This window comes from Lynx canadensis, chromosome A3 (genome assembly GCF_007474595.2).
Source record: "Lynx canadensis isolate LIC74 chromosome A3, mLynCan4.pri.v2, whole genome shotgun sequence".
Lineage (NCBI taxonomy): Eukaryota > Metazoa > Chordata > Mammalia > Carnivora > Felidae > Lynx > Lynx canadensis.
In genome coordinates, this window is record NC_044305.1 from 43,156,505 (window position 1) to 43,181,736 (window position 25,232).

The following is a 25,232-nucleotide window of genomic DNA, read 5'->3' on the forward strand; positions in this document are numbered from 1 at the left end:
TATATTCATCTCAGCAATGAAGGCTTGATTCAAAAACATACTATCAATGTTACTCATGGGAAAAATTTTATTTTAGTGGATGCTGAAAATCATTAACATACAGTGTTTTCGTTTTGCTTGTTTGTTTTTAGAGAGAGAGAGAGAGAGCACAGGTGGGGAGAGGAGCAGAGGGAGAGAGGCGGGGGATCTTAAGCTAGCACGGACCCTGACACGGGGCTCAATCCCAAGACCCCAGGATCAGGACCTGAGCCAAAACCAAGAGTCGGTTGCTCAACCGACTGAGCCACCCAGGTGCCCCATGCAGTTTTCATTCCATTACAAATTGTAGTAAGTTAGGAATCAGCGGAAACTAAATTTGGCTGCTAGAAAACATTTATGTGGCCAGCGTTGTATTTCCATTTGATACCGCTGCTCTAGAGTCTAGAATTACACTCTGATTCTAGAGGATATAAATCACCTCTCCAAATCAACAAGGAAAATTGGTCGATAAACACGTGGGAATGCATTCACCTTGATGGTAAGGAGGGTAATGGTAAACTCCAGGCCACTGGAGCCTTGTGGGATGTGGGGACAAAGCCACAAAGCAAGGACAGGTCCTCCAACAGGAGCGGCTGGGCCTTGGGAGTTGTTGGAAGTGGGTCCAGATGTAGGAAGGTCACAGTGACCTGAGCCACCAACCAACGGACAGTGAGCTGATTTTCACCCCATCTGGGGCCCAGCAGCACCCTGAGCACCAACCACCGGGCCTGAGCTGAGCCTGCAGGGTGGGGGCTCTGCGATCAGGGTCACTGCTGCCCTCCCTCGCATCCCGGGGGCAGGCTTGCTGGTGCATGCGGACAGCTCCCGCCAGACCTCCTTCCAGCAGCCAGGGTGGGAAGGGCAGTTCCACGGAACACACGGAGATGCACCATCCACGTGCCCCGCAGGCAGGGCTGACCACCTGGGGGTAGGGAGTGCAAGCAGCAGACAGGGCAGCGGGCCGCCCCCAGCCATTAGCAACTTCAGAGAGCTTCCTGGCCTGAAGTCACAGCTTTCCTGGGACAGCTGTCAACCAGCGACTGAGCTACAGCTGTCCAGGCACAGCGGGATGACGGGCAATCCTCCTCTCCAGCACCCCGACCCACAGTCGGCTGCAGCTTGCGGGGGCTGCATCTGGAGTGACTTCTGCTGCACCACCTCCTTCTTCCTTCCGCAAACGCTGATGCCCTATGAACATGCGTTCTCCTCTGTCTCTCGTCCCTCAGCATCTCAGGTCTGCTCCTGGAGAGTCCAGCCTGGGACACCTGGAGCTAGCTCCCTGCTGAAGGGCGCCAGCAGCTGCTGCAAGCCGCCGGTGACCAAGAGGAGAGAGGGGGAGGACTGGGCCTGCGGGCTCCAGTCTGTCCTCGTTCATCCCACTTGGAACCCACCTTTCCTTCCGCGCTGCGGCCCTGCTGAGCTACAGCGGCTCCAGGCCCACACAGGACCAGCCTCACTCACCCCCGCGACTGCTGCGGCCCGGTTCCTTTAATAACCCCTCACTCAGCGTCACTATGGTGGTTCTCCCGTATCAAGCCCTGATACAGTGGCATGAGGAAAAAACAAAAACTTCACAAAGGACAAGAAATAACATGAATTTTGAAATCAGAAAGGCCCTGCCTGAAACAGGTGTTTCACTTTATTTTTCCCGAAAACATGTTGTTCAATGTTTATGTAATGTTTTACATAACCCTATAGGATTTTATCAGAAAGTTCCTGGATTTGAAACAATGTTCTTGAATCTTCAGCCACCTGTTCACTTTGTAAATGAGGTTTGATTCTGAAGCAGTGAAACTCAGGGGTAATTTAGGTTGTGGGTGGGCTTTAGTGAAAGGCACGAGAGGTCAGGTTTGTGCTTTGCTGCTCGGGTAGAGGGCAGGACCCTCCCCTAGGAAGTGTGGAAGCCCAAGGAACAGTAGAGATGTGGATCCTGCGCTCAGGGTATGAAAGTGACCCCTGAGAGCTCCAAGAGGATTGTTTCTGGAACCCATGGGTCCTCCGGGCCTTCCCTGCTCCCTGAGCTCTGGGGAAAATAGTCTTGAACTCTGTACCCTCCTCCTGCAGGATTGATTCCAGAGCCTGTAGGGTGTGAGCCGTGGCAGCGTCTGGAGCCCTAACCCACCCTCCTAGTGTGATGGCTGCGGCTTCACTTCCACCTCGGGAATCTGAAACCTGGTGCAGTGACTCTTGCGGCCAACCCTGAGCTGAACCATAAAGGCAGAGAAGTCTGGGAAAGGTTGTATCATACAGCCAGGTTGACAGTGCAAACCAACCCTGACATCAAACCACCTGACCACGCTCCGCGGGTCTCTCAGGACACTGGTTACCTTGCAGTGGCCCCCACAGCAAATACAGCCAGCCGCCGAGTCGGACAGGGGAGAGCCAGTGCCGGTGCCCCCAAACCCCATGCGGGGGCTTCGCTCCCAGAGACTCTGCGCCTGTCCTCCCGCAGTCACCATCTCGGGAAAGGAAGTGCAGGTAGTGATAACAGCAACCACTCAACCAGGTCTATTATTTATTGTGCTGAATTACTCATTCTAAACTAACAGATACTCTGTCAACATAGTTTAACAGGAACTATTTAGGGACTCCACGATTGCAGAGTTATCACCCAAAGACTGAAATAACAGTCTGAAAAAATGAGTGAGTTAAAATTGCACATTCCTGCACATGGGCTTATTCAAAGCTTGTTTGTCAACCGGAGAACAAACCACAACAATAGGAATATTTCACATTAGAAATGAAAGTCTTTAAATAAAGTTAATCTTAATGTACTAATTTGGAACCACCTACAAGAGATATTAAGGAATAGAACAAGATGTAAAACATCAGACGGGTGTGTAGTTTGCTAGTACTTGTCTTAAAAGAGGAGAAAGAATATATCTGTTCTCTGTATTTGTATTTTATACATACCCTATATGTACATATGCATATATTACGCACATGTGCTTATATAATCCTCTACTATTTCTGGAAAGACGCAGATGACACTGGTATCATTGCAGCCTCTGAGGAGGGGACGTGGGTGGCTGTGGGACAGGGATGGCAGAGTTTTTACTACTTAACACTTCATACTGTTTAGCTTTGAACCATGTGCAATTATCTATTGAAAAATAAATTTTAAAGAAAATTCCAAAATAAGCAGCAACAGACCCTTTACAAAACATATGTTAAATTCGTCACCATCCAGAGCATATTGGGAAATGCCCACATGGTGGCTTACACTGTCATATTAAAAAAAAAAAAAATCTTATGCGTTCCTCTCAACCTCAATTTCCAAACCACAAATAACACATCTCAGAAAGAAACAAAGAACAGCTAGAGCTGGATGGTTTCTTGAAATCAGGTCCCGCGCAGGCTCTTGGGTCTAAGAGTCATCCAGGCCGAGCTTAGCAGCAAAGAGTGAGGTGATGACCTCATCCCCAGTTTTCAGAGCCAGGTCATATGCCGTCTGGCCATTCGTGTTCTTCTTTTGGATGCCTGCATTGCATCTGCCAAGGAAACAGGCATGAATAGAGGCACTCAGGTGCTTGAACTCAAGGATGGCTCTTCCCTGACACAGAGGCCGGTCTGGGAGACTCCCAGACAGACCTTCCTACACCCGTCCCCAAGAGGCCACCATGACTCTAACTCTCAAGGGTGGCTCTACCCTGAGACCTTTTGAGGGGCTCTGTGATTTCAACACGTTCAATTGCCAATCCTGGCCATTGGCTCCCATTGCATCAAAGTCCTACAACCAAGTGTGTTGGGTGTGTGTGTGGGTATTTTCGTTGTGCTTTTAGAAGCCCTCAGTGCTGGGGACCCACAGTGGGATGGTGGCCCCCATTCACAGAGTTAACTGTTCAGGAACTGGGGCCTTCTGAAATCATCATAGTCAGCAGGGGGATCACTGTGGCCCTCAGAAGTCTCCCCCAGAGGCCGGGAACATACCGCAGTAAAGCAGCGACGCACTCCCTTCCCGCCAGGCCAAGGAGGGTCGCTTCATGAAGAGCTGTATTTCGGAGCCTGTTTGGGGGGAAGAAAATCATCCTGCTAAAGCAGTTGCAATGCAGGATGCTATGGGCACACGGACAACGGATGTCTCAGTCACACCAATGACACTGACCCCCTCCTTATCTTTCATCTTTCCTTTCTCTCTGGTAGTATAGGGCTCAACTGTTGGTCACTTCACCACTCAAGTTCCTTGGGTCTTTATATGGCATTTACCATTGGAACCTGCATACATTCATGGAGTTGCCATATCTCCTGAGAAGATGTATGATCTTCTTCCTTCGTGACTCCCTCTCAACTGAGAGAACATGCATTCCATTTACTAGGTGGGGAGGGGGTGCCGTGGTTAGATTTTCTGTGTAACCACGGTTCAGTTTTTGAAAGTAATGAATTGTGACTGCCAACTCTAACTTTGTACACCGCCCCTCAAACAACGCAACTCCAACATGGCAATGGCACTTGATGGAATACCCTCTTATCAGGACCCCATGCTTCAGAGTAGAGGTGATACCCTACAAATCTGTTCCTCTGAACAGCTTGGTACTATATTACCAGACCTTCTAGAACGTGTTTTGTACAGCAGGTACAGTATGATGTTCTGTGAATTTGTACTTTAAGTTCTTTTTAATGTTTATTTTTTTAGAGAGAGAGAGACAGACAGAGTGCAAGCAGGTGAGAGGCAGAGAGACAGGGAGACACAGAATCTGAAGCAGGCTCCAGGCTCTTAGCTGTCAGCACAGAGCCCATGTGCGGCTTGAACCCACGAACTGCAAGATCATGACCTAAGCCGAAGTCAGATGCTTAACCAATTGAGCCATCCAGGCGCCCCCTGTGAATTTGTACTTTAAAGAAACTTTACTATTAATGCACAAACAACTCAAACTGTTTATTCAAATCTAAGTATCAGGGAGGACGAAGGCACATTCTTTCTTTGTAAATTGTGAATTACCTAATAGAATAAATCTCAGTTGAAGCTCTAAGAAACAGACTGATGGTTACATTTGTCCCTCCTGGCTACTGGGGCAGAACTAAGGGATGAAATGTTTGAAACTGCCAGTGAAGGAGGGCAGCTGTTGTCCAAAAGCAAATGGCACTTTGCTTTGCCCCTCTCCTAGTGAGACCTTGAATCTGTGTTTGTGAAATCTGCCCATAAGAGGTATCGGCTTTGGTGAAGAATGCGTACTTCGCCTTAGCCATCCCTTTGGGTTGAATATGAGTGTATTCTGGTAGGAAAGATACAAACATTGGAAACAGAAACACTCAAGCGGGGCTTTCTGCTACCCACTGAGCTACCTGACAGGAGTTACCTTGCATAGAGACTACCTTGACTGCTTCTTTCCCCTAGCCAAACAAGCTTGGGGCAGGGGTAAGGGTGGGGGCCGGGGTAGGGGGTGGGGAAGAGCTTTCTAATTCTTGTTTGCTAAGGAACAACTCACTGAGCCTCTTTTACAGGAAAGCCAGATCTCTCCATGGCTTGTGCATGAAGAGCAGTAGAATGGTTGGAGTCTTGAGGTCATGTTCCTGGATCTATAGAGGTCCAGCTGTGGGGCAGAAGCCAGGCTGACCCAGGTCTCAACACTTAGAACTAACAATTATAAACCAGACTTAACAGAGTTGGCTCCTGGTGGAAAAATCTGCTTTCTTCTATTGGCATAAACTAAAATGGAAGAAGAGATCTCTGTGCTCTATTTTGAGGGAGGGCTTCTGGTCTGGCTTTCCTCCCTCCCCCTCCATGGAGCTAAACTCTGCTAACCGGGCTAATGCAGTGGGAGAGACAACGGGCTATCACACACTGTTCAGACAGATGGTACGAGCAGAAAGTTAGTAGCGACGCAACGGGATTGCGTGTGGATGAATGTCGATTTATAGAATGGTAATGAAGCAAGAATGGAAACTGAGGAACACCAAGGAAAAACAGGTAATCTGTTCCGTGTCCAGAGTAGTTTCTTCCTCTCAGCTGGACTTTTTTTTTTTTTTTTAATTTTTTTTTCAACGTTTATTTATTTTTGGGACAGAGAGAGACAGAGCATGAACGGGGGAGGGGCAGAGAGAGAGGGAGACACAGAATCGGAAACAGGCTCCAGGCTCTGAGCCATCAGCCCAGAGTCTGACGTGGGGCTCGAACACACGGACCGCGAGATCGTGACCTGGCTGAAGTCGGACGCTTAACCGACTGCGCCACCCAGGCGCCCCATCAGCTGGACTTTTCATAAAGCTAGGACACCTTATACATAAGCATCAATTCAAAATCTGCTTAAGAGATTTTGTATCAACCACATACATTATACGTAAGTGCTCCAAGAAAAGCCTATCTGATTTGTGCAAATATAAAGTATACCTTAACAAGGTGACATTATTTTTATGAATAATGAGTGTGGGTAAATGAAGAAGCTGACAAAGTATGAAGAATGTGAATCCTGAAAAGGTGAGCAAGTAAATGCCAGCCACTAAATATGTATACCAAGTGTGCCAAACATTCTGCTAAAAAAGGGGTCATGTCTTGATATAGCTGTCCTATTGGGCAGAACTTATAAAAGCACACATAGAAAAGTTAACAGGGATATATATATTTTAAAAAAAAAAATTTTTTTTTAACGTTTATTTATTTTTGAGACAGAGAGAGACACAGCATGAACGGGGGAGGGGCAGAGAGAGAGGGAGACACAGAATCGGAAGCAGGCTCCAGGCTCTGAGCCATCAGCCCAGAGCCTGACGCGGGGCTCGAACTCGCAGACCGCGAGATCGTGACCTGAGCTGAAGTCGGACGCTTAACCGACTGAGCCACCCAGGCGCCCCAGGGATATATATTTTTTAAACAATTTTTTAATGTTTGTTTATTTTTTGAGAGAGAGACAGAGTGCAAGCAGGAGAGGTGCAGAAAGAGAGGGAGACACAGAATCTGAAGCAGGCTCCAGGCTCTGAGCTGTCAGCACAGAGCCCGATGCGGGGCTCGAACCCACAAACTGCGAGATCATGACCTGAGCCGAAGTCAAACACTCCACCGACTGAGCCACCCAGGTGCCCCAACAGGGATATATTTTTAATAAAACACTAGAGGAAATTTTGAGACGGAGAAAGCCAGAAGCAAAGCTATTTAACTCTTAGACCCCTGTGCTGGCTGCATGATGCTCTGACGGGGCCTCAATCTGGTCTCAGAAATAACTCAGGGGGCAGCAGTGTCAGATATCTGCAGGACCCCTGGAGAACTTCTAGTTTGGCAACTTGTTTGGCAGGATATAAGCAATTAACATATGGAACCCGTCCTCAAGGAACATTCCACCCCACCTTTCCAAAGTACAGTAAAATCTTGGTTTGTGACCATAATTCATTCCAGAAACATGCTTGTTATCCAAAGCATTTGTATATCAAAGTGAATTTCAAGAACCATTAACTCAGTTGTGATCATGTGACATCTGGCATCATGTACTACTCGTATCATAAGACATCACTAGTTTATCAAGTTAAAATTTATAAGAAATGTTTGCTCATGTTGCGGCACACTTGCAGAACAAGTTATTCACTATCCCAGGTTTTGCTGTAATTTGCAAGAGAACAACAGAATCACGAAGCTGGGAGAAGTCAAGAGGCAGGACAGCCCTGAGACTAGGGAAATGACAGAAGCACCCAACAGGACTTGGTATCGTCCTCCTGCTTCATCAAATCATGTGGTGAACTCTCATGTGCAGGCTCGCCCCCAGGGTGTCAGCACCCAGAGACAGACGGATAAGGTTTTCTTTCTGCAGTAATTTCATGGGTACATTTCCACAGGGAATACACTGGGGCCACTCCTCTCTTATGGATGCCAACAGCTCAGATCATGATGAAAATGTCACCTGACATCCCAAGGGCAAAGGATTTGCCGGCCCCACAACAGTATAAATTCATGAGTTAACAAAACTTATCCTTTATAAAAGCTACAAAAAATCAGGCAATCCAATAGTCCATTTAAAAATTTTTGTTTTCCCTAGATTAAGGCCCAAATGGGTTTAAAAATGGTTCCTGACTGGTTCAAATTGAACAGGGCACACGTGCGAGGTCACAGCTGGCTGCGACATTGCCAGGGCTGCCCTTTTACTGTGTCTTACTTACGGTCCCCACCGCTGCTCGGTGTCTGCTCCTCTCTGCACAAGAACCGGAATCGCTTCGTGGTGCTTATTCACAACAGCCATGGTTATAAGGGGTCGCTCCTCACTGTCCCTGCAGTTGGGATCTGCTCCCTGCAGCATAAGGAAAAGGACAAACTTGCCACAAAGCCCTGCTCTCAGCAGCATCCACCTGCCGTCCTATGAAGTGTAACAAATATGCTTTCCATCAAAAGAAAGGAACATCAGGAAACCTAAGATCTGACCTATAACAGAGCTGCGGGTCATGGTGCCATAGAACTTGTGCTGTCCTCATCAGGAAGGCAGGCACCCAGACAACTTTGCTTCTTTAGGAAACATGAAGGTCACATGGGGTCACAGACCAGGGATTCTGTCCACCTTTGTGCACATTATTCGGGCTCATATGACTTTTCGGTATATTTTCTCTGCTATAAAAACTAGCAACCAATAACAATTAATGTAAAGTTCTGGACTGGCCAGTTAATCCACTTCCAGTTTAAAATGAAATGGCCCTGTGATGATCCCAGTACTGAACAAGACTTCCACATGAAAGAGACACAGGTGAATCACAAGGCTGAAATCCTCAGAGAGATTTCTTTGGGATGTACTCACCTCATCGAGCAGCTGTTCAATCACAGAGACTCTTCCTTCCCCTGTCGGTCCCACTTCCTTCAGCAGGAGCCTGTTTTCAGGCTGTAGGATTATACAACACGGTCATTTCCACCACCACAAATATTGCTGCCCCACTTGTGTGAACTCAACCCTCAAGGCAAATGCCTCCTCTCCAAGGTTAAGTTCTGAGTCCCAGGGACAGGCGAGTGTGAGCAAGTGCATGCATGTGTGTCCGTGAGTGCGTGTGTGTGATCTTTGACAGCCAGCAACACAAATAAACCCAGCTAATGTAAAGCTTGCTGGTCTCTGAAACCTTGTCTTGGGAAAGGTTTTATATTTGGGGACATTATTTTATGCTTATTAAGGACAGGGATGCAATGAGAAACCTCACAAAAATCCAGAAACCCCACACTAGTTTTATTACAAAGGAAAACAAATATTCCTGGGAAAAGCAAACGGGTGAATCCTACAATTCACCCTGCATGCTATATAAGGTGTTCAGAATCAGCCTAAGTATGACTATCCAGAAAACACACTCATCCGACACATGAGTGAACCGATAAAGTCAACTCTTGTTTGGGGGTTAAAAGCTCTCACTTATCATCAGAAATCTGAAGAGTTTATTATCTTTTCTCTATTTTCAAAATATGATGAAATTCATCATTATATACAATCTTTATATAAAGGATTTCAAATGCTGGCTGCCACAAGGTTGAAGAGGCAGTCTAGAAAGCTGGAGACATTACTTTCAGTGTGTTTCTATCAATGGATCTGAGGGTGACTTGGGATGGTTCTGGGACTCCCAGTTTCCTGTATGCATAGTGAAAATAATATCTACCCCCCTCCTGGCTCTCTGGGAAGTCAGAGATGAGGGCATTGGTCAAGCCTCTGAGCCTTTCAGGAGAAGATGCCGGGTTCAGGCTATGTCCCCTCTGCCCCCATTCTAGAGTGATTAGCTTGGAACAATGTACTCTAACAAGTGAAACCCCAGGCAGTCTTGGGGGACACACTGGTTCTGGCTGAATTCCATTCCTTATGGAAAACTATACTAGAATGCACTTGAATGTCAACCTCATGAGGTCTGAGACTTTTATACCTTTTGTTCACAATTTATTTTTACCACCAAAAACTGTGCCTGGTGCATGTGTGCTCAAAATAACTGCTGAATGAGTGAACCACTGAATGCTGTTATTATTTTCTTATACTTATCCCCTAAATACAAATGAGAAAATAAAGGCACATAACAATGGGGGATTCAGGTCACACATAAAATAAGCAGGTGGAGTCTCGAAAACTGTTAAAGTTTATTGAACTTTATACTTAAACTGGGAGAAGGCCAAGAGTATGAGGAATCATAAGCGATACAAGTTAATATAGTTCTATGGCTAAAATTAACAATTCAGGCAACTACAGATGTTGGTGACAATGCAGAGAAAGAAGAACCCTTAAAAAAAAAAAAAAGACAAACCCTCTTGCACTGCTGGTGGGAATGCAAATTGGAAAACAGTATGGAGGTTCCTCAAAAAATTAAAAATAGAACTATGACCCAGCAACTGCACTACTAGGTATTTACCCAAAGGATATAAAAATGCTGATTCAAAGGGGCACATGGACCCCAGTGTTTATAGCAGCACTATTGACGATAGCAAAAGTATGGAAAGAGTAAGTAAAAGTATGGAAAAAGTAAGCAAATGTCCATTGACTGATGAACGGATAAAGAAGATGTGGTATATCTATGTAATGGAATATTACTTGGCAATCAAAAAGAATTAAATCTTGCCTTTTGCAACAATGTGGATCGATCTAGAGTGTATTATGCTAAGCAAAATAAGTCAGAGAAAGACAATATATGATTTCACTTATATGTGGAATTTAAGAAACACAACAGATGAACACAGGGGAAGGGAAGCAAAAAAATAAGATAAAAACAGAGAGTTAGACAAACCATAAAAGACTCTTAAATACAGAGAACAAACTGAAGTTTGCTTATTAGGTCTTGGGTGGGGGGACAGGCTAAGTGGGCAATGGACATTAAAGAGGGCACTTACTGGGACGAGCACTGTGTGTTATAAGTAAGTGATGAATCACTAAATTCTATTCTTGAAATCATTCTTATGCTATATGTTAACTTAACTTGGATTTAAATAAAATAAGTAAATGGGGAGCCTAGGTGCCTCAGTCGGTTAGGTGTCTGACCTCAGCTCAGGTCATAATCTTGCAGTCTGTGAGTTTAAGCCCCGTGTTGGGCTCTGTGCTGACAGCTCAGAGTCCAGGGCCTGCTTCATATTATGTGTCTCCCTCTCTCTCTGCTTCTCCCCTGCTCACACTCTGTCTCTCTCTCAAAAATAAATAAACATTAAAAAATTAAAAAATAATAAATTAAATAAGTAAATAAATCAAGGCCAGGGAGAAATAGATTTTTTTTTAAAGTTAATACAATTCTAAGGTCTTCTTCCCACATTTATTGGTGTTTATGACATGTAAAGCATGTAGTGGAAAAAAACAAGTTGAGGCAAGAAATCACCTGCCTTTGTAGAACTCATGATAACAATCTGGGCGCCAGTATGTGCACCCCTGAGGATGCCCTGAGGGCTTGGCTTCGCGAAAAGAGGAGGGAAGAACTGACTTGTGCCCATCTCCATCTTGGTGGAGACCCAGGCTTTGGGTTTGTTGCTAAGCACATCTGTCCTCCTACTGCAGCCAAAGAGGACCAAATGAAAGGCAAGGTGGTGGACTGAACAAGGGCACCCACTGTCTCTTTCTCCAAAGCTCCCGTTAAAATGTTAATGCTCTATATTTTTGAAGAACAAAACTCTAACAGCTGTGGGAAACTGGAAGAGTGCCATCAGTGGATCAGTAATCGTGAGAAATTCCAAAGACTGAAAGTAGGTGGAATCTGACTGAGAGGGAAATCAAAGCAAAGAAAAAGCAGTTGAAGACACCAGACATATGAGTGTGTTTCCTCCAGGAAGCCCTGAAGAAGCTGAGTTAATCAACAAGGAGGGCAGGTGTTGGGTGCAGGCTGGATTCATGAGCATTTTAGGAAAGGGCTGAGCTGGGTGATGTCCTCCCCTCTCTCCTGTGCTCTCTGCTTAAACCCTGATAACTATTTTCCAGAGAGTTAATTATTTGCCTAACAAAGAGTTCTCCTGGGAGTACTGGGCCCAGGAAGGCCAGAGCCCAGACCTCTATGACAACACAGATGGAAGGAGAGCAAGGAAATAAAAAGAGCCCCATCCAGGAATGAAACACTCTAGAGCCCTTCACAGCACAGACTCACCTCTAGGGGGAAGGCAACTTAGGGGACCCCAAGGAAATTTCTTGTGTTCTGCCCAAACACTCTCCAGGGAGACAGCATGCCCATCCCCCCCAATAGGCACCTCAGGCCCACACACCCAGGGCAAGCACTGGCACTACGCAAACTAGCCCTTCACTTGTCAACATGACCTGGCAACCACAGATCATCACTTATTTGAGACCAACCAAAAACAAGACAGAGAAAGATGGACAGACAGAATTGACCCCAGAGGAAACAGAGGTGATTCAGGAAACTGATGAGAACTTTAATTCTAATTAATAATCTTGACATATTTTAAAGAATTCCATAAAATAAAAAATATACCCAAAAAAGGCACAGAAAATGAAAAAGTATTTCTCCATTTAAAAAATCTCAAAGTAAAACATTAAACAGATAGGCCTAAGAAGACAGCTGTGAGGACAAAGGAGTACACTTACTGTGAGCTGCTCCTTTTCTTGAAATGTTTTGGTCTTGAAATTCTTTGCCCTCTTGACGTTTTCAGTGGTATCGGAGGTGCTCTGGCTGTAGTTGCTCACTGGAATGACAAAGAGTTGAGGACCAAAACAATGTCCCCCCGTCACTCCCCACAAATAATATAGACCTATCCTACTATTGTGCCCCTCAAGAGGTCAGAAGAATAAAATGGCTTTTATAGAAATTTCTATTTGATTGAACTTCACAAGAAGGACTCCTGGAGCCATTCATCCCAGACTAAGACCAGAGGATGAGTGGGAAGGAAGGAATAAAAGGGACTACGGTTTATAGGCCCCAAAGAACACCCCCCCACACAACCTATCTCCCCAAGCCCTGTGAAAGACTTGAAAAATCTCACCCCTGACTTCAGAGAAGCCAGAAGAATAAAATGGTTGGAACATTACAGTGAGATGCATGGTTGGGCTGGAAAACTATAAGCAATTCCCTGCCATCCTTGCCAGGTCAATGTGTTCCTGGTCAATTGTTTTAAAGTCACCATAAGGGTACAACTCACCCAGGCTGGACCTGCTGCCAAATGGCCCATTACCACCCTCAGTGACACTGCTCAGGAAGTGGCTGCTGAAATCCACAGCCTTGCTGAGGTAAAGGTTCTGGACAATGAAAACAATTAGTCACCATGAATGACAAGGTTGCTGTGTCCCCACAGAAGGAACAATCTCCCTGCTAACCTGTTCCTCTCTTTGTTAATGACAGCTTTAGCTACACAGTCAAGCTTGAACCTGGACATCCTTCCTGACACCTCCTCCCCTCCCTGTAATGTTTTGTCCACTTTGCCTCTTAAACGGCTCCTCAGTGCAGCCCTTCTTCTCTGTTGTTACAGCCACAGCCCCTTTTCATATGCCAGGATCACTCCAAGGGCATCCCAACAGGTTCCTGCCAGCCCACTTTCCATGTGGCTGCCCCAGTCATCTTTCTAAACTGTGTAAGTACTGGTGTCCTTTCCCTGCTTAAAACCCTTCTGTATCTTGGAATTAGGTGACATCATGGGGAGACTCGAGCCACAGAGTTTGAATCCTGGTTCTATTACTTACTAGTTTAGGGACCTTAGAAGAAGCAAGTTGCTTAATTTCTCTGAACCTCAGGTTCCTCACCTGTAAAGTGGAAATATTTTGGCCTACCCCAAAGGGATACTGTGAAAGTAAAATGAGGTAAAATGGAGGCCTATAAAGTTAGGATAGATGATACATGGTCCAGACCTGGAATTCTATATCCACCTGGACTGATTCCACAGTGTGGCATCCTGCCCCACCCTCACCTGGTTGCCTCTCCCGCCACAGGGAACCACCTGCTACTTCCTCAACACTAGAACACACAGGTTAAGAAAAAACACATATTAAACCCGAAGATAATTACTCCACTTCTACTTGATAGCACGTTATATATGCTCTCAGTGCCCACCCAAAGCATACCCCTAACTGATCAGCATACCCCTCCCAGCTGCTGGGTTGACTGCTAACAGCTCACAGCTGACTCCCTTCTCTGGCCAACTGCCTCCAGAGATGGGTGCTGCCTTACCCTAGAAGTTACAGCCCTCCTTTTCTTGCCTCAGTTGGGACAACTTCGTGGTGTGACCCACATTTCAGAGCTCCTCGTGGATCAGGCTAAAGCCAAAATTTATGTGTGACCACTCAGCCCCTTCCCTGTCTCATGTCCCTCACTCCCCTTCTCCTCAAGTACCTCTCTGACCCAAGCTCTGCTCTGGCCACACAACTGAAAACATGGCATTTAGCACTTTACTTGACTTCAAAGCACTTTTGTGGGTCAGCCCACTGCACACTCCCAGCCTCTGAGTTAGGCAGTGCCCATATGTCTGTCTTCATTTTAAAGACACTGCTAGCTCCCTACTGGGTATATGGCCAGGGCCTGATAAATGCTAGTTCCCCTGCTTTTCCTGGCCTTCTTCATCCACCTTCTCAATCCATTCATTATTCTTTTGTATATTCTGATTTCTTGCCCAATGAAACTAAAGCTGCCAGTATGAATCAATTAATGTTTGCCACACATTAAAGGCTCTGTAGCGAAGTTGCAATCACCATATAAGGAGGCAGATCAAGAGAGACATAGCCACAAAATTTGGCTTATTTATTATAGGCAAATAGGTGAAAGTACAAACAGGCAAACATTTTTGTTGGTCTTTCATCCACACCCAGACTTCAGTGAGTATAAAAAAGCCTGAGAACCACAGGACCGATAGGGTCGACAGTAATTCCTACTCTTACTACATCTTTATGTGCCTGAAACCTGACTTCTCTGAGGTTTAGCACAGTTATTTACCTAATCCTATGAAATTACTGGCCTTTAGTCAAGTTTTATAATATTTGAAACTTATGTCTTCCATGGGTTACCCAGAAGCATTTCAATAGACTATAGGCTACAATTTACTAGCTCAGCCAATTTTCAAATGAACAGTTTCTGAAAGTCTTACGCACCTTGTTTGATACTTGAATATAATTCAGCTGGACGCTAACTTCATAGCCATCTTCATGGACAGTAGCAGAGATAAGCTTTTAAAAAACCGTTAGAGAAAATTCACAACCATACATGTGGGACTTAATGTCCTGAGCAACAGCCAAGAAATCCTGAGATGTTAAACCGTAAATTTAACCAAACATTTAATTAACTCAAAAGAAGGCAGGAAAAGAGAAACAATGGAACAAAACCTAAGTAAGATATAATATAAGTAGCAAAACAGCAGACACAAATCCAGCTATAGCTATAATTCCACTAATTGTAAATGAATGAAATTAATGTTCCCATCAAAGAGCAGAGACTGCCAGAATGGATAAGAAAGACCCAAATTTATATTCTCTGCAAGAAACACACATTAAGTTTAATCAAGCCACCTGGCTGGATGTCGTCAGCTGGGTGTCTGGAGGAGCTAGGCCTTGTCAATCAAGAGCCAAGCATCATAGTTGACAAGCTTTCTCTGTAAGCAGCAGGAGGAATTTGCCTCAAACAGGGGTCAACAAATTCTTTAAGGATTAGATAGTAAGTAGTTGAGGTTTTGTGGGTCATTGCCATTGTAGCACAAAGGCAGTCATGGACAGTAAGTAAACAAATTAGTACAGCCGTGATCCAATAAAACTCGCTTTGTAAAACTGAGTAATGGGCCTAATTTGCCCCACAGGCTATAGTTTGCAGACCCCTGGATTAGGCGAGAGAATGAATACACCCCCAAAACATTATCAAGGGAAACTAAGCACTACTTGACAATGAAATAGTTTCAATGTTGGCCAATTTGGTGGTAGAGGATCAAACAGGCTGATTTCTAAAGATTCCTTCTAGTGTTCTGACAAACAGAAGAGGTCTTCTCACAGAGCTGTCTCTTACAGTGGTGGTATAATGCCAGAGAAAGAGCATGGGGCTTCAAATCTGGAATCCCCCAAAAGACCCAACAGTGCAGTCCTGGGCAGGTCACCAAAGCTCTTTGAGCCAGTTTTCCTGGGTGTCAAAAATAAGGCTTGTTCTGATTATCTACTGCAGTGTAAAAAGCCACCTCAAACTTAGTGGCACTGAACGACCATTTTATTAAGTTTGTGGCTTCCCACAGGACACAGAGGGGACAGATGGTCTTGTCTCGACACATCTGCCACCTCAGCTGGGAAAACTCAAATGGCTAGAAGGTGGCTGCATGTTTGGAGGCTGGAATGACCCAGGCTCTCATCACTCGTCTGCCTGGCTCCTGACCCAGGATGATGACTCCAGGCCCGGGTTCAGCTAGGGCTGCAGACGGTGCACCTACACATGGCCACACCATGGGGCTTGGGCTTCTCACAGCAGGGTGGCTGGGCTCCAAGAAGGAGTGTTGAAGGTGAGTGTGCCAAGTAAGAGGACCACACCCTGAGAGTCCCATGGCATCACTGCCACTGCACTCAGTTATTAGCCCAACTGCCATAAGTCCTCCCACCCGTCCACAGGGGACAGGGACTCTGCCCTTTGCAGGGAAAACTATCAAAGAATTTGTGGCCATTATTAAAAACGGCCACAAAGGTAATATCCCTACCTTGTAGGTTTGTTATGAGCGCTACAGATCGATGAACATAACGCACATAGTGAGTGCATCATTAAACGGCAACTGTTATGATCACTACTGCTGCTAATACAGAATGGATTTCAGTGTGCAATTTGGCTAGACTAAACTCTTCTGGGTCTTTTAGCTCTGACCACAAGAATCTCCATAGCACGTGGAATGTAAAAGCATGGATGGTTCACAATTTACTATTTTACCTTGCTTAGGTCAGGTGCCCAGAAGCAGACCCTGAGACAAGGTTCATGCACAGGTGATTTATTGAGGCCGTGCTTGTAGGGGAGGGCAGTAAAGAAGTGTGGAAAGCAGGACAGGAAAGGGAAAGGAGCCAAGCAAAGTGCGATTTCAGGTGAAGTCAGTGGAGGGGAACTGCAGCCTGACCCCATGCGATGCTCTGGTGTGGAAATTCCAGTCAGAGCTCACCCACCTTTCCCATTCTGGGTTCTGCAATCAAAGCCCTGAACTCAGGGTTGTTCTGAGCATAAGACCTGAGGTGAGCAGAGATATGATCCAACTGTTTTCTCCAGTACCCTAAAGAAAAAGAGAAACCCATCCACGTGGATAATTCTTCTGAAGCCAAGAAAGAAAAATGCTAGTTTGCAACATGCATACTCAGAGAGGTTATTATTTTGTTTGGTCAAATTTTGTGATGGTTTGGCTTACTGAACCTTGACTATGTACTAGAATAAGTTCCATTTTTTTCCCAGCTTTTTTTTTAATTAGACATGATTAATCACAGAATAGTACAGAATATCAAAAGAACATATTTTGAAAAGAGAGAGAGGGAGACAGAGAATCCCAAGCAGGCTCCATACTGTCAGCACAGAGTCCAACACAAGGCTTGTACTCATGAACCATTAGATCATGACCTTAGCTGAAATCAAGAGTCAGATGCTCAACCGACTGAGCCACCCAGGCACCCCCTATTTTATTCTTTTAAAATTAACCATATTGAAGACCTACCCTATGACCCAGCAGTAGCACTGCTAGGAATTTACCCAAGGGATACAGGAGTACTGATGCATAGGGGCACTTGTACCCCAATGTTTATAGCAGCACTCTCAACAATAGCCAAATTGTGGAAAGAGCCTAAATGTCCATCAACTGACGAATGGATAAAGAAATTGTGGTTTATATACACAATGGAATGCTATGTGGCAATGAGAAAGAATGAAATATGGCCTTTTGTAGCAACATGGATGGAACTGTAGAGTGTTATGCTAAGTGAAATAAGTCATACAGAGAAGGACAGATTCCATATGTTTTCACTCCTATGTGGATCCTGAGAAACTTAATAGAAGACCATGGGGGAGGGGGAGAAAAAAAATGGTTAGAGAGGGAGGGAGCCAAAACATAAAAGACTCCTAAAAACTGAGAACAAACTGAGGGTTTATGGGGGGTGGGAGGGAGGGGTGGGTGGGTGATGGGTATTGAGGGCACCTGTTGGGATGTGAACTGGATGTTGTATGGAAACCAATTTGACAATAAACTTCATAATAAAAAAAAAAAAGAAAAAAAATAAATGGTAGAATTAAACGAGTGGAAAAAAATAAAAAAATAAAAAATAAAATAAAATAAAATTAACCCTTTTGAGACATAACTTTTTTTTAATTTTTTTTTTTTACATTTATTTATTTATGAAAGAGAGACAGAGTGCAAGTGGGGGAGGGGCAGAGAGACAGGGAGACACAGAATCCGAAGCAGGCTCCAGGCTTGGAGCTGTCAGCACAGAGCCTGATGCGGGGCTTGAACTCATGAACCGTGAGATCATGACCTGAGCTGAAGTTGGATGCCTTGCCAACTGAGCCACCCAGGCGCCCCGAGGCATAACTTTTAAGCATACAGTTTGAATTTCAGCAAGCGTGTTTTTTACTATATATTTACTTTTACTCTACATAGTTAGGTCTTGTCTATGGCTTGCACAGAGTTTTTTTTTTTTTTTTTTTTTTTCTTTTGGCATGGAGCCCCAGTGTGGCACTTGAACTCATGACCCTGAGATCAAGACCTGAGCTGAGATCAAGAGTTGGATGCTTAACCAACTGAGCCACCCAGGATCCCCTGTTTTTTCGTTTTTTCAAAACGCATGATGACAATTGCTACCTTCTAATGAAATGTTCAGTCCACAAAATTAAATGTAATTATTGATATGTTTTGGTTTTGACTTACCATTTTATTATTTGATTTATACTTTTCCCATTTGTTTTGTTTTCTTTGTTCCTATTTTCCTGGGGTTTTTTGGGGGGTAACTTGAATACTTTTTAGAATTATATTTAAATTTTCCCATTAGCTTTTTAGCTGTATTCCTTGGTATTCTTTTTGAATAGTTGCCCTATTGATTAAAATATAGATCTTTTTTAAAAGTGTATTTATTCATTTTTGACAAAGGCAGAGTGCAAGCAGTGGAGGGATAGAGAGAAAGGGAGAATCTCAAGCAGGTCCTGTGCTGTCAGCCCAGAGCCCAGCGTGGGGTTCGAACTCATGAACCGTGAGATCATGATCTGAGCCGAAATCAAGAGTTGGACGCTCAACCAACTGAGCCACCCAGCCACTCCTATTTTATTCTATTAAAATTAACCCTATTGAGATAACTTTTAAGTATATGGTTTGAATTCCAGCAAGCATATGCATCCCAATCAAAACATAGAACATTTCCATCATTCCAAAAACTCCCTTGTGCCCTTCTACAGTCTGCACAGGGTTTAAACACACTTGAATTCACTAACTGCCACCATTTAATACTTGGGAGATGTCACAAGAGTCTGGATTTCTGGTTTCTTGTGGGCAAGCAGGAGACGCATTTACAGGAAATGTTCAGAACAGGCTAATTTATAAAAACAGAAAGCGGTGCCTGGGTGGTTCAGTTGGTTAGGCATCCGACTTTGGCTCAGGTCATGATCTCACGGTTCATGAGTTCGAGCCCCACGTCGGGCTCTGTGCTGACAGCTCAGAGTCTGCAGCTTGCTTCGGATTCTGTGTCTCCCTCTCTCTCTGCCTCTCCCTAACTTGCACTCTGTCTCTCTCTGTCTCTCAAAAATAAATAATAAACATTAAAAAAATTTTTTTAAATAAAAAGCAGGAAGTATATTTGTGGTTGTCAGGCACCTGGGTCAGGAGATGTGAGCAGTGATTACAAAAAAGTATCAGGGGGCGCCTGGGTGGCTCAGTCGGTTAAGTGTCCGACTTCGACTCAGGTCGTGATCTCATGGTTCGTGAGTTCGAGCCCCGCGTCGGGCTCTGGGCTGATGGCTCGGAGCCTGGAGCCTGTTTCCGATTCTGTGTCTCCCTCTCTCTCTGCCCCTCCCCCGTTCATGCTCTGTCTCTCTCTGTCCCCAAAATAAAAAAAAAACAAACAAACAAAACGTTGAAAAAAAAATTAAAAAAAAAAAAAGAGTATCAGGACTACTTTTGGGGTGATGAAAATGTTCTGGACGTGGTAATGTTTCTATACTGCTGCTAATGTACTATCACTGAATTGTACACTTCAAAATGGTCAAAATGGTGAATTTCGTTATGTGAATTTTAGAACAGTAAAAAGAGAGAGATATTGGCAGAGAGCAATAATGACACAGACTAACAACATTTCTACCATCATAGTTGCAATCCATATGTGCTATTTGATTTACAAACTAGATGATGGGGCTATGAGTCAAAACATCAGAGTACTAAAAGTTTAAGGAAGAGCTATAATACAAAGGAAAATTACCTAAAGAAAAACGATGGAATTTACTTTTTTTTTTTAATGTTTATTTATTATTTTGAGAGAGAGACAGAGCATGAGCAGGGGAGAAGTAGAGAGAGAGGAAGACACAGGATCTGAAGCAGGCTTCAGGCTCCGAGCTGTCAGCACAGAGCCCAATGCGGGGCTAGAACTCACGGACCGTGAGATCATGACCTGAGCCAAAGTCAGACACTCAACCGACTGAGCCACCCAGGCACCCCAAGGGATTAACTTCATTCATTCATTCATTCATTTATCCATTCATTCATTTATTTTTAATGTTTATTTATTTTTGAGAGAGAGAGCATGAGCAGGGAAGGGGCAGAGAGAGAGGGAGACACAGAATTCCAAGCAGGCTCCAAGTTCTGAGCTGTCAGCATAGAGCTTGACACAAGGCTCGAACCCACAAACTGTGAGATCATGATCTGAGCTAAAATCGGACGCTTAACAGACTGAGCCACCCAGGAGCCCCATTTACTTTTTTTTTTTTAATTAATTTATTTATTTTGAGAGAAACAGAGAGAGAACCAGTGGGGGAGGGGCAGAGAGAGAAGGGGACAAAGGATCCAAAGCAGGCTCTGAGCTGACAGCAGAGTGCCCGACGTGGGGCTCGAAGTCACGAATCATGCCATCATGACCTGAGCCAAAGTTGGATGCCACACAGGCACCCCACTTCTTTCTTTTTAATGTTTGTTTATTTTTAGGAGAGGTGTGGGGGAGGGGCAGAGAGAGCGGGAGACAGAGGATCTGAAGTGGGCTCTGTGCTGACAGCAGAAAGCCTGATGCAGGGCTTGCACTCACAAACCGTGAGATCATGACCTGAACTGAAGTAGGATGCTTTAACCAACTGAGACACCCAGGCGCCCCAAAGGGATTTACTTATGCATAGAAATAAAGCTAAAGGAAGAAAAAAAAATGCAGTTTTCTTTCAGAGAAAGAGGGAATTCCCTCCTGACAAGAAAGTGTACTTTTTCTCTCACCTCTTCCTGGGCTGACAGCTGTGAGGAGAGGTTTATGGTCACTCATTTTCTCCTGCCTCTGCTTTTGAGAAGCCATTTCCAGTTCCTTTTTGGCTAGTAGTGCACCAGATGGGTAGAACAGGCCAGTAGTCTGTGTGCCCACGTCCTTCCGAGTCCCAGCCTCAGGTCTGAGCAAAGGAACATTTAGGGACTGCCAGGCAGATCGGGGCTATGAGCAAGGCAGAAAACATAAAATACTAGAATATAATTTCATTAATTCTTCATAATTACTTATAGAAAAGAATTCTAATCAGAAGAAAAAATATCTCCAAGAAACTGTACTCTGAACTAAAAAGAGGTTTTCAGCCCTTGCCTCACCTTCCTTGGTCTGTCTCTCCCAGGAACTCCCAGCCTGACCCATAAAGCCAGCCTCTTCTGCTTGGCCATTTACTATCTCAAACTCAACAAATCAACTAAACTAATATTCCCTGTCTTGCTGCCCGAGGCCCTAAAGAAATCTATCCTCTCAGTTCTACAATCCAATGGAGTTACTACTCATCCACACTCAACTACTGGGGACCGGTATTTTCTCTGAGGCACTCCTGCATCTGGACATGGGAACTTGAGAGGACCATCATGTAAGGTTGTGTAGGTTGTGTACTGCACAACATCACTGCATCTAATGAGCTAAGATTCACATGGTAGGCATCATATATTTGCAAATTTATTAGGACAGTTTTTCTGGTAGGTGGAAGAAAATGTCTAAGAAAATTAGTATATTACAATCAGTTTCCAACAGATGGCAGTCTAGTGTCTTGAAGAAAGAACCCTTGGTCTCATTTGCACAAAGGTGTCAATATGGGCTACTGACACTCCCAGGATCCATAAGTCTCAGTCTGGGTTAAGAAGGCCATGAACTCCCTAAAAATGAATGCAAAATTACTGAGTGCATGTGCATTCTAAGGACTACCAATCTTCACATTCTTCTAATGAAGAGCTAAAAAGAAACCTGAAAAGTCTTCATCTAGCTTAGAGAAATTCACAAAAGGCTAATATCAAGCTGGTTAGAGATTAAGTCATTCTGAAAATAACCCTGTAAGATTTTCCTTAAACTATATGCAGTTGTTTTAAATAGCAGCAGCTATTTCATATACCTGATACAAGTTTTCTAAAACTTAAAACAATGGGAGCAACGTTCCTAGTATGCCTCATGAGAAATGCACGAGAAGGACATTCTGTCTCATGTATTTATTTTACTTTTTTTCTGTCTCATGTATTTTAAATCCACTTCTCCTTCATGACATTATGTCAACTTACATTATTTTTATTAGTCTTCCAAATGCAATTAGACCTCAATCTACTACAGATAAACCCTTAGATCTTTGAATGCAGACGAAATCACTTGAGTGTTGAAAACTTGAATTGGTTGACTTTACTTACACACCTAGTTGAAAATCCATGTGAAAAGTCTGTATTTTGGCTCTCTCTCCCCAGGTTGATCCCCAAGGTAGAGAACACAAATTCAGAGTCCTAAGCTCTTCCCCAGGCACCAGCTCTTACTACAGTGGAGGCCTCACCTCAGCAAAAGGGCGAAGTTCTCCAGCAGCAAGAGCCAGGTTGTTATCCATGCTAAGTCTTGCCAAGGACTTCACATAAATACCACAGGAACCACAGAATCGGGCAGATGGGTGATTGCTGGCCCCACATTTGGGGCAAACAGAGTAGCAGGCAGAAATGCCTGGCTAGAGGATAGAAAATATTTTTACATCTTCATAAATATTAGAGTCCTAATTTTTCCATGTAAGTTATTCTCATACCATACAATCTCCAGCCATCAAAATAACATATGCCTATTCCCCTGACCCCAAGTCTACCTTCTAGACTTTGTCCTACAGATGAACAATTACACAAAGCAAGTATATTTAAGACCATTCCCCACAGGATTGTGGTTTTAGAGAAAATAATTGGAAACCATCTAAATGTCCAGCAATAGGGGATGGCCTCAATATATCATGGTACATACAGAAAGTGGTATATTACGGAACCACTGAAAAGAATGAGAGGCTACAAATAAGATATATTGCTAGGTGAAAAGAACTGAGCCAGTGTTCATAGTAAACTACCAGTTTACTTATTAGCACACTGAACGGCTCAAAGAACACTCAGACACTAGGTGACGGTGACTGCTTCTGGGGATAGGCTCTATAGGCCTGGGATGAGAAGGGAGACTAACCCTTCACACGAAACCTTTTGTATTATTTACATGCAACGCTTATTTGAATAAATGACTTTGAGTGTTTTATTAGAAAAGTAAGCAGATAATTCATAAAAGAAATACCAATAGTCAAATAGAAATAGGAAAAGTTTAACCTCAAAGAAACAGCAATGACAGAGCTTTCTCAATTTAAGAGAAGTATCTCTGTCTCCGGAGTCTTAGGTAAATAGGTGGTAGTCTTCAAATCGCAAGGAGTGATTTCTGTAGGGCAGGGGAAGAGGAGGAGCTGGGCCTCTCTAGGGTGGTGGTGAAGCCTCAGCACCAAGAAACTCAGATTTAAAATACCCACCGTGGCTCCACACCAGTCACAGAAGCAAGCTTCCGGGCGATTCCTGCGACCACACTTGGAGCAGGAAATGGTCTCCCCTTTCTGAGTGGGGGGAGGAGGGGCTTTATCTCCACTGCGCATGGGCTGCTGAATGCAATGGCATTTATCAATAGGCATCAATACTAGATTCTGCAATCCCCCTCTGAATCCAGAAAAAAAATCCCCAGATCAATGCAAACCCTGGAAATAAGGTATTTTTGCCCCAAAGAATAAAACTATGATAAGCTTCACTAATGAATACATTAGTACAAAGAGGACATATTACTTCACAGCAAATAGATGAAACCAGTGGCTCGTGCATCTTGATATTCCTCAGTATCTTTAATACCAAACATGGTAAGCCTCCTCCTGATTTACTATGACAACATTTTTAAAGAAAGAATGTATGGGGCACCCAGGTGGCTCCGTCAGTTAGACAGACATCCAACTCTTGATTTCAGCTCAGGTCATGGCCTCACCGTTTATGAGATCAAGCCCCACATTGGGCTCTGCACTGGCAGAACAGAGCCTGTTTGGGATTCTCTCCCTCCTTCCCTCTCTGCCCCTCCCCCCCACTCACGTGCATTCTCTCTCTCAAAATAAATAAGCATTAAAAAAAAAAAAAGAGGGGCGCCTGGGTGGCGCAGTCGGTTAAGCGTCCGACTTCAGCCAGGTCACGATCTCGCGGTCCGTGAGTTCGAGCCCCGCGTCGGGCTCTGGGCTGATGGCTCAGAGCCTGGAGCCTGTTTCCGATTCTGTGTCTCCCTCTCTCTCTGCCCCTCCCCTGTTCATGCTCTGTCTCTCTCTGTCCCAAAAATAAATAAACATTGAAAAAAAAAAAAAAAGAATGTGGGGCACCTGGGTGGCTCAGTTGGTTAAGTGTCCAACTTCGGCTCAGGTCATGATCTCATAGTTTGTGAGTTTGAGCCCTGCATCAGGCTCTGTGCTGACAGCTCAGAACCTGGAGCCTGTTTCAGATTTTGTGTCTCTGTCTCACTCTCTGCCTCTCCCCCACTCACGTGCACGAGTGCACTCACGCGTGAGCTCTCTCTCTCTCTGTCAAAAATAATAAACATTAAAAAAAAAAGAATGTAAGCAGACCCATGCTAGTAAGGTGTCACAATTGAGGTGTATCTTCTATTTTTTTAGGGCTTTGGTTTCCATCTGGGAATGTGAATTTATTTTCCACCCCTGACACATGAAAAGAATTATTTTATTTTGAGGAGAGAGAATTGTTTCATGAGAATTTCTGAAACTTTGTTAGGTAGGCCTGGATGAGAATTTTTACTCCTGCTACTTATTTATTGACTAGTAAGAGATTTTCTCATGAGACAAATGAGGATGATAGTATTCGTCACTGCTACGTGATCACCTGCTGTATGCAGGCACCATGCTGAGCACTGCCCCTGTAGTCTCGCATCAAACCACAC

The 25,232-nt window shown here is 44.4% G+C and overlaps 1 protein-coding gene across 5 annotated transcripts in view; it reads right to left on the reverse strand.

Annotated features, from left to right (window-relative positions):
* Nucleotides 1-2,667: 2,667 nt before the first annotated feature.
* The window catches only part of DZANK1 (double zinc ribbon and ankyrin repeat domains 1), a 73,309-nt gene continuing 50,744 nt past the window's right edge, over nt 2,668-25,232 (reverse strand). For 2 of the 5 annotated variants that reach the window (XM_030310162.2, XM_030310161.1), the window contains 11 exons: nt 23,785-23,910; nt 22,798-22,962; nt 21,242-21,449; nt 16,971-17,074; nt 14,946-15,020; nt 13,010-13,106; nt 12,459-12,556; nt 8,724-8,804; nt 8,098-8,225; nt 3,949-4,023; nt 2,668-3,509 (listed from right to left, as the gene is read on the reverse strand). In XM_030310162.2, coding sequence (XP_030166022.1) covers nt 3,386-3,509; nt 3,949-4,023; nt 8,098-8,225; nt 8,724-8,804; nt 12,459-12,556; nt 13,010-13,106; nt 14,946-15,020; nt 16,971-17,074; nt 21,242-21,449; nt 22,798-22,962; nt 23,785-23,910 — 1,281 coding nt within the window. In that variant the 3' untranslated portion in view covers nt 2,668-3,385. The remainder of the gene's footprint in view (nt 3,510-3,948; nt 4,024-8,097; nt 8,226-8,723; nt 8,805-12,458; nt 12,557-13,009; nt 13,107-14,945; nt 15,021-16,970; nt 17,075-21,241; nt 21,450-22,797; nt 22,963-23,784; nt 23,911-25,232) is intronic. The other 3 variants (XM_032592602.1, XM_032592604.1, XM_032592603.1) reach the window with 3 other exon arrangements.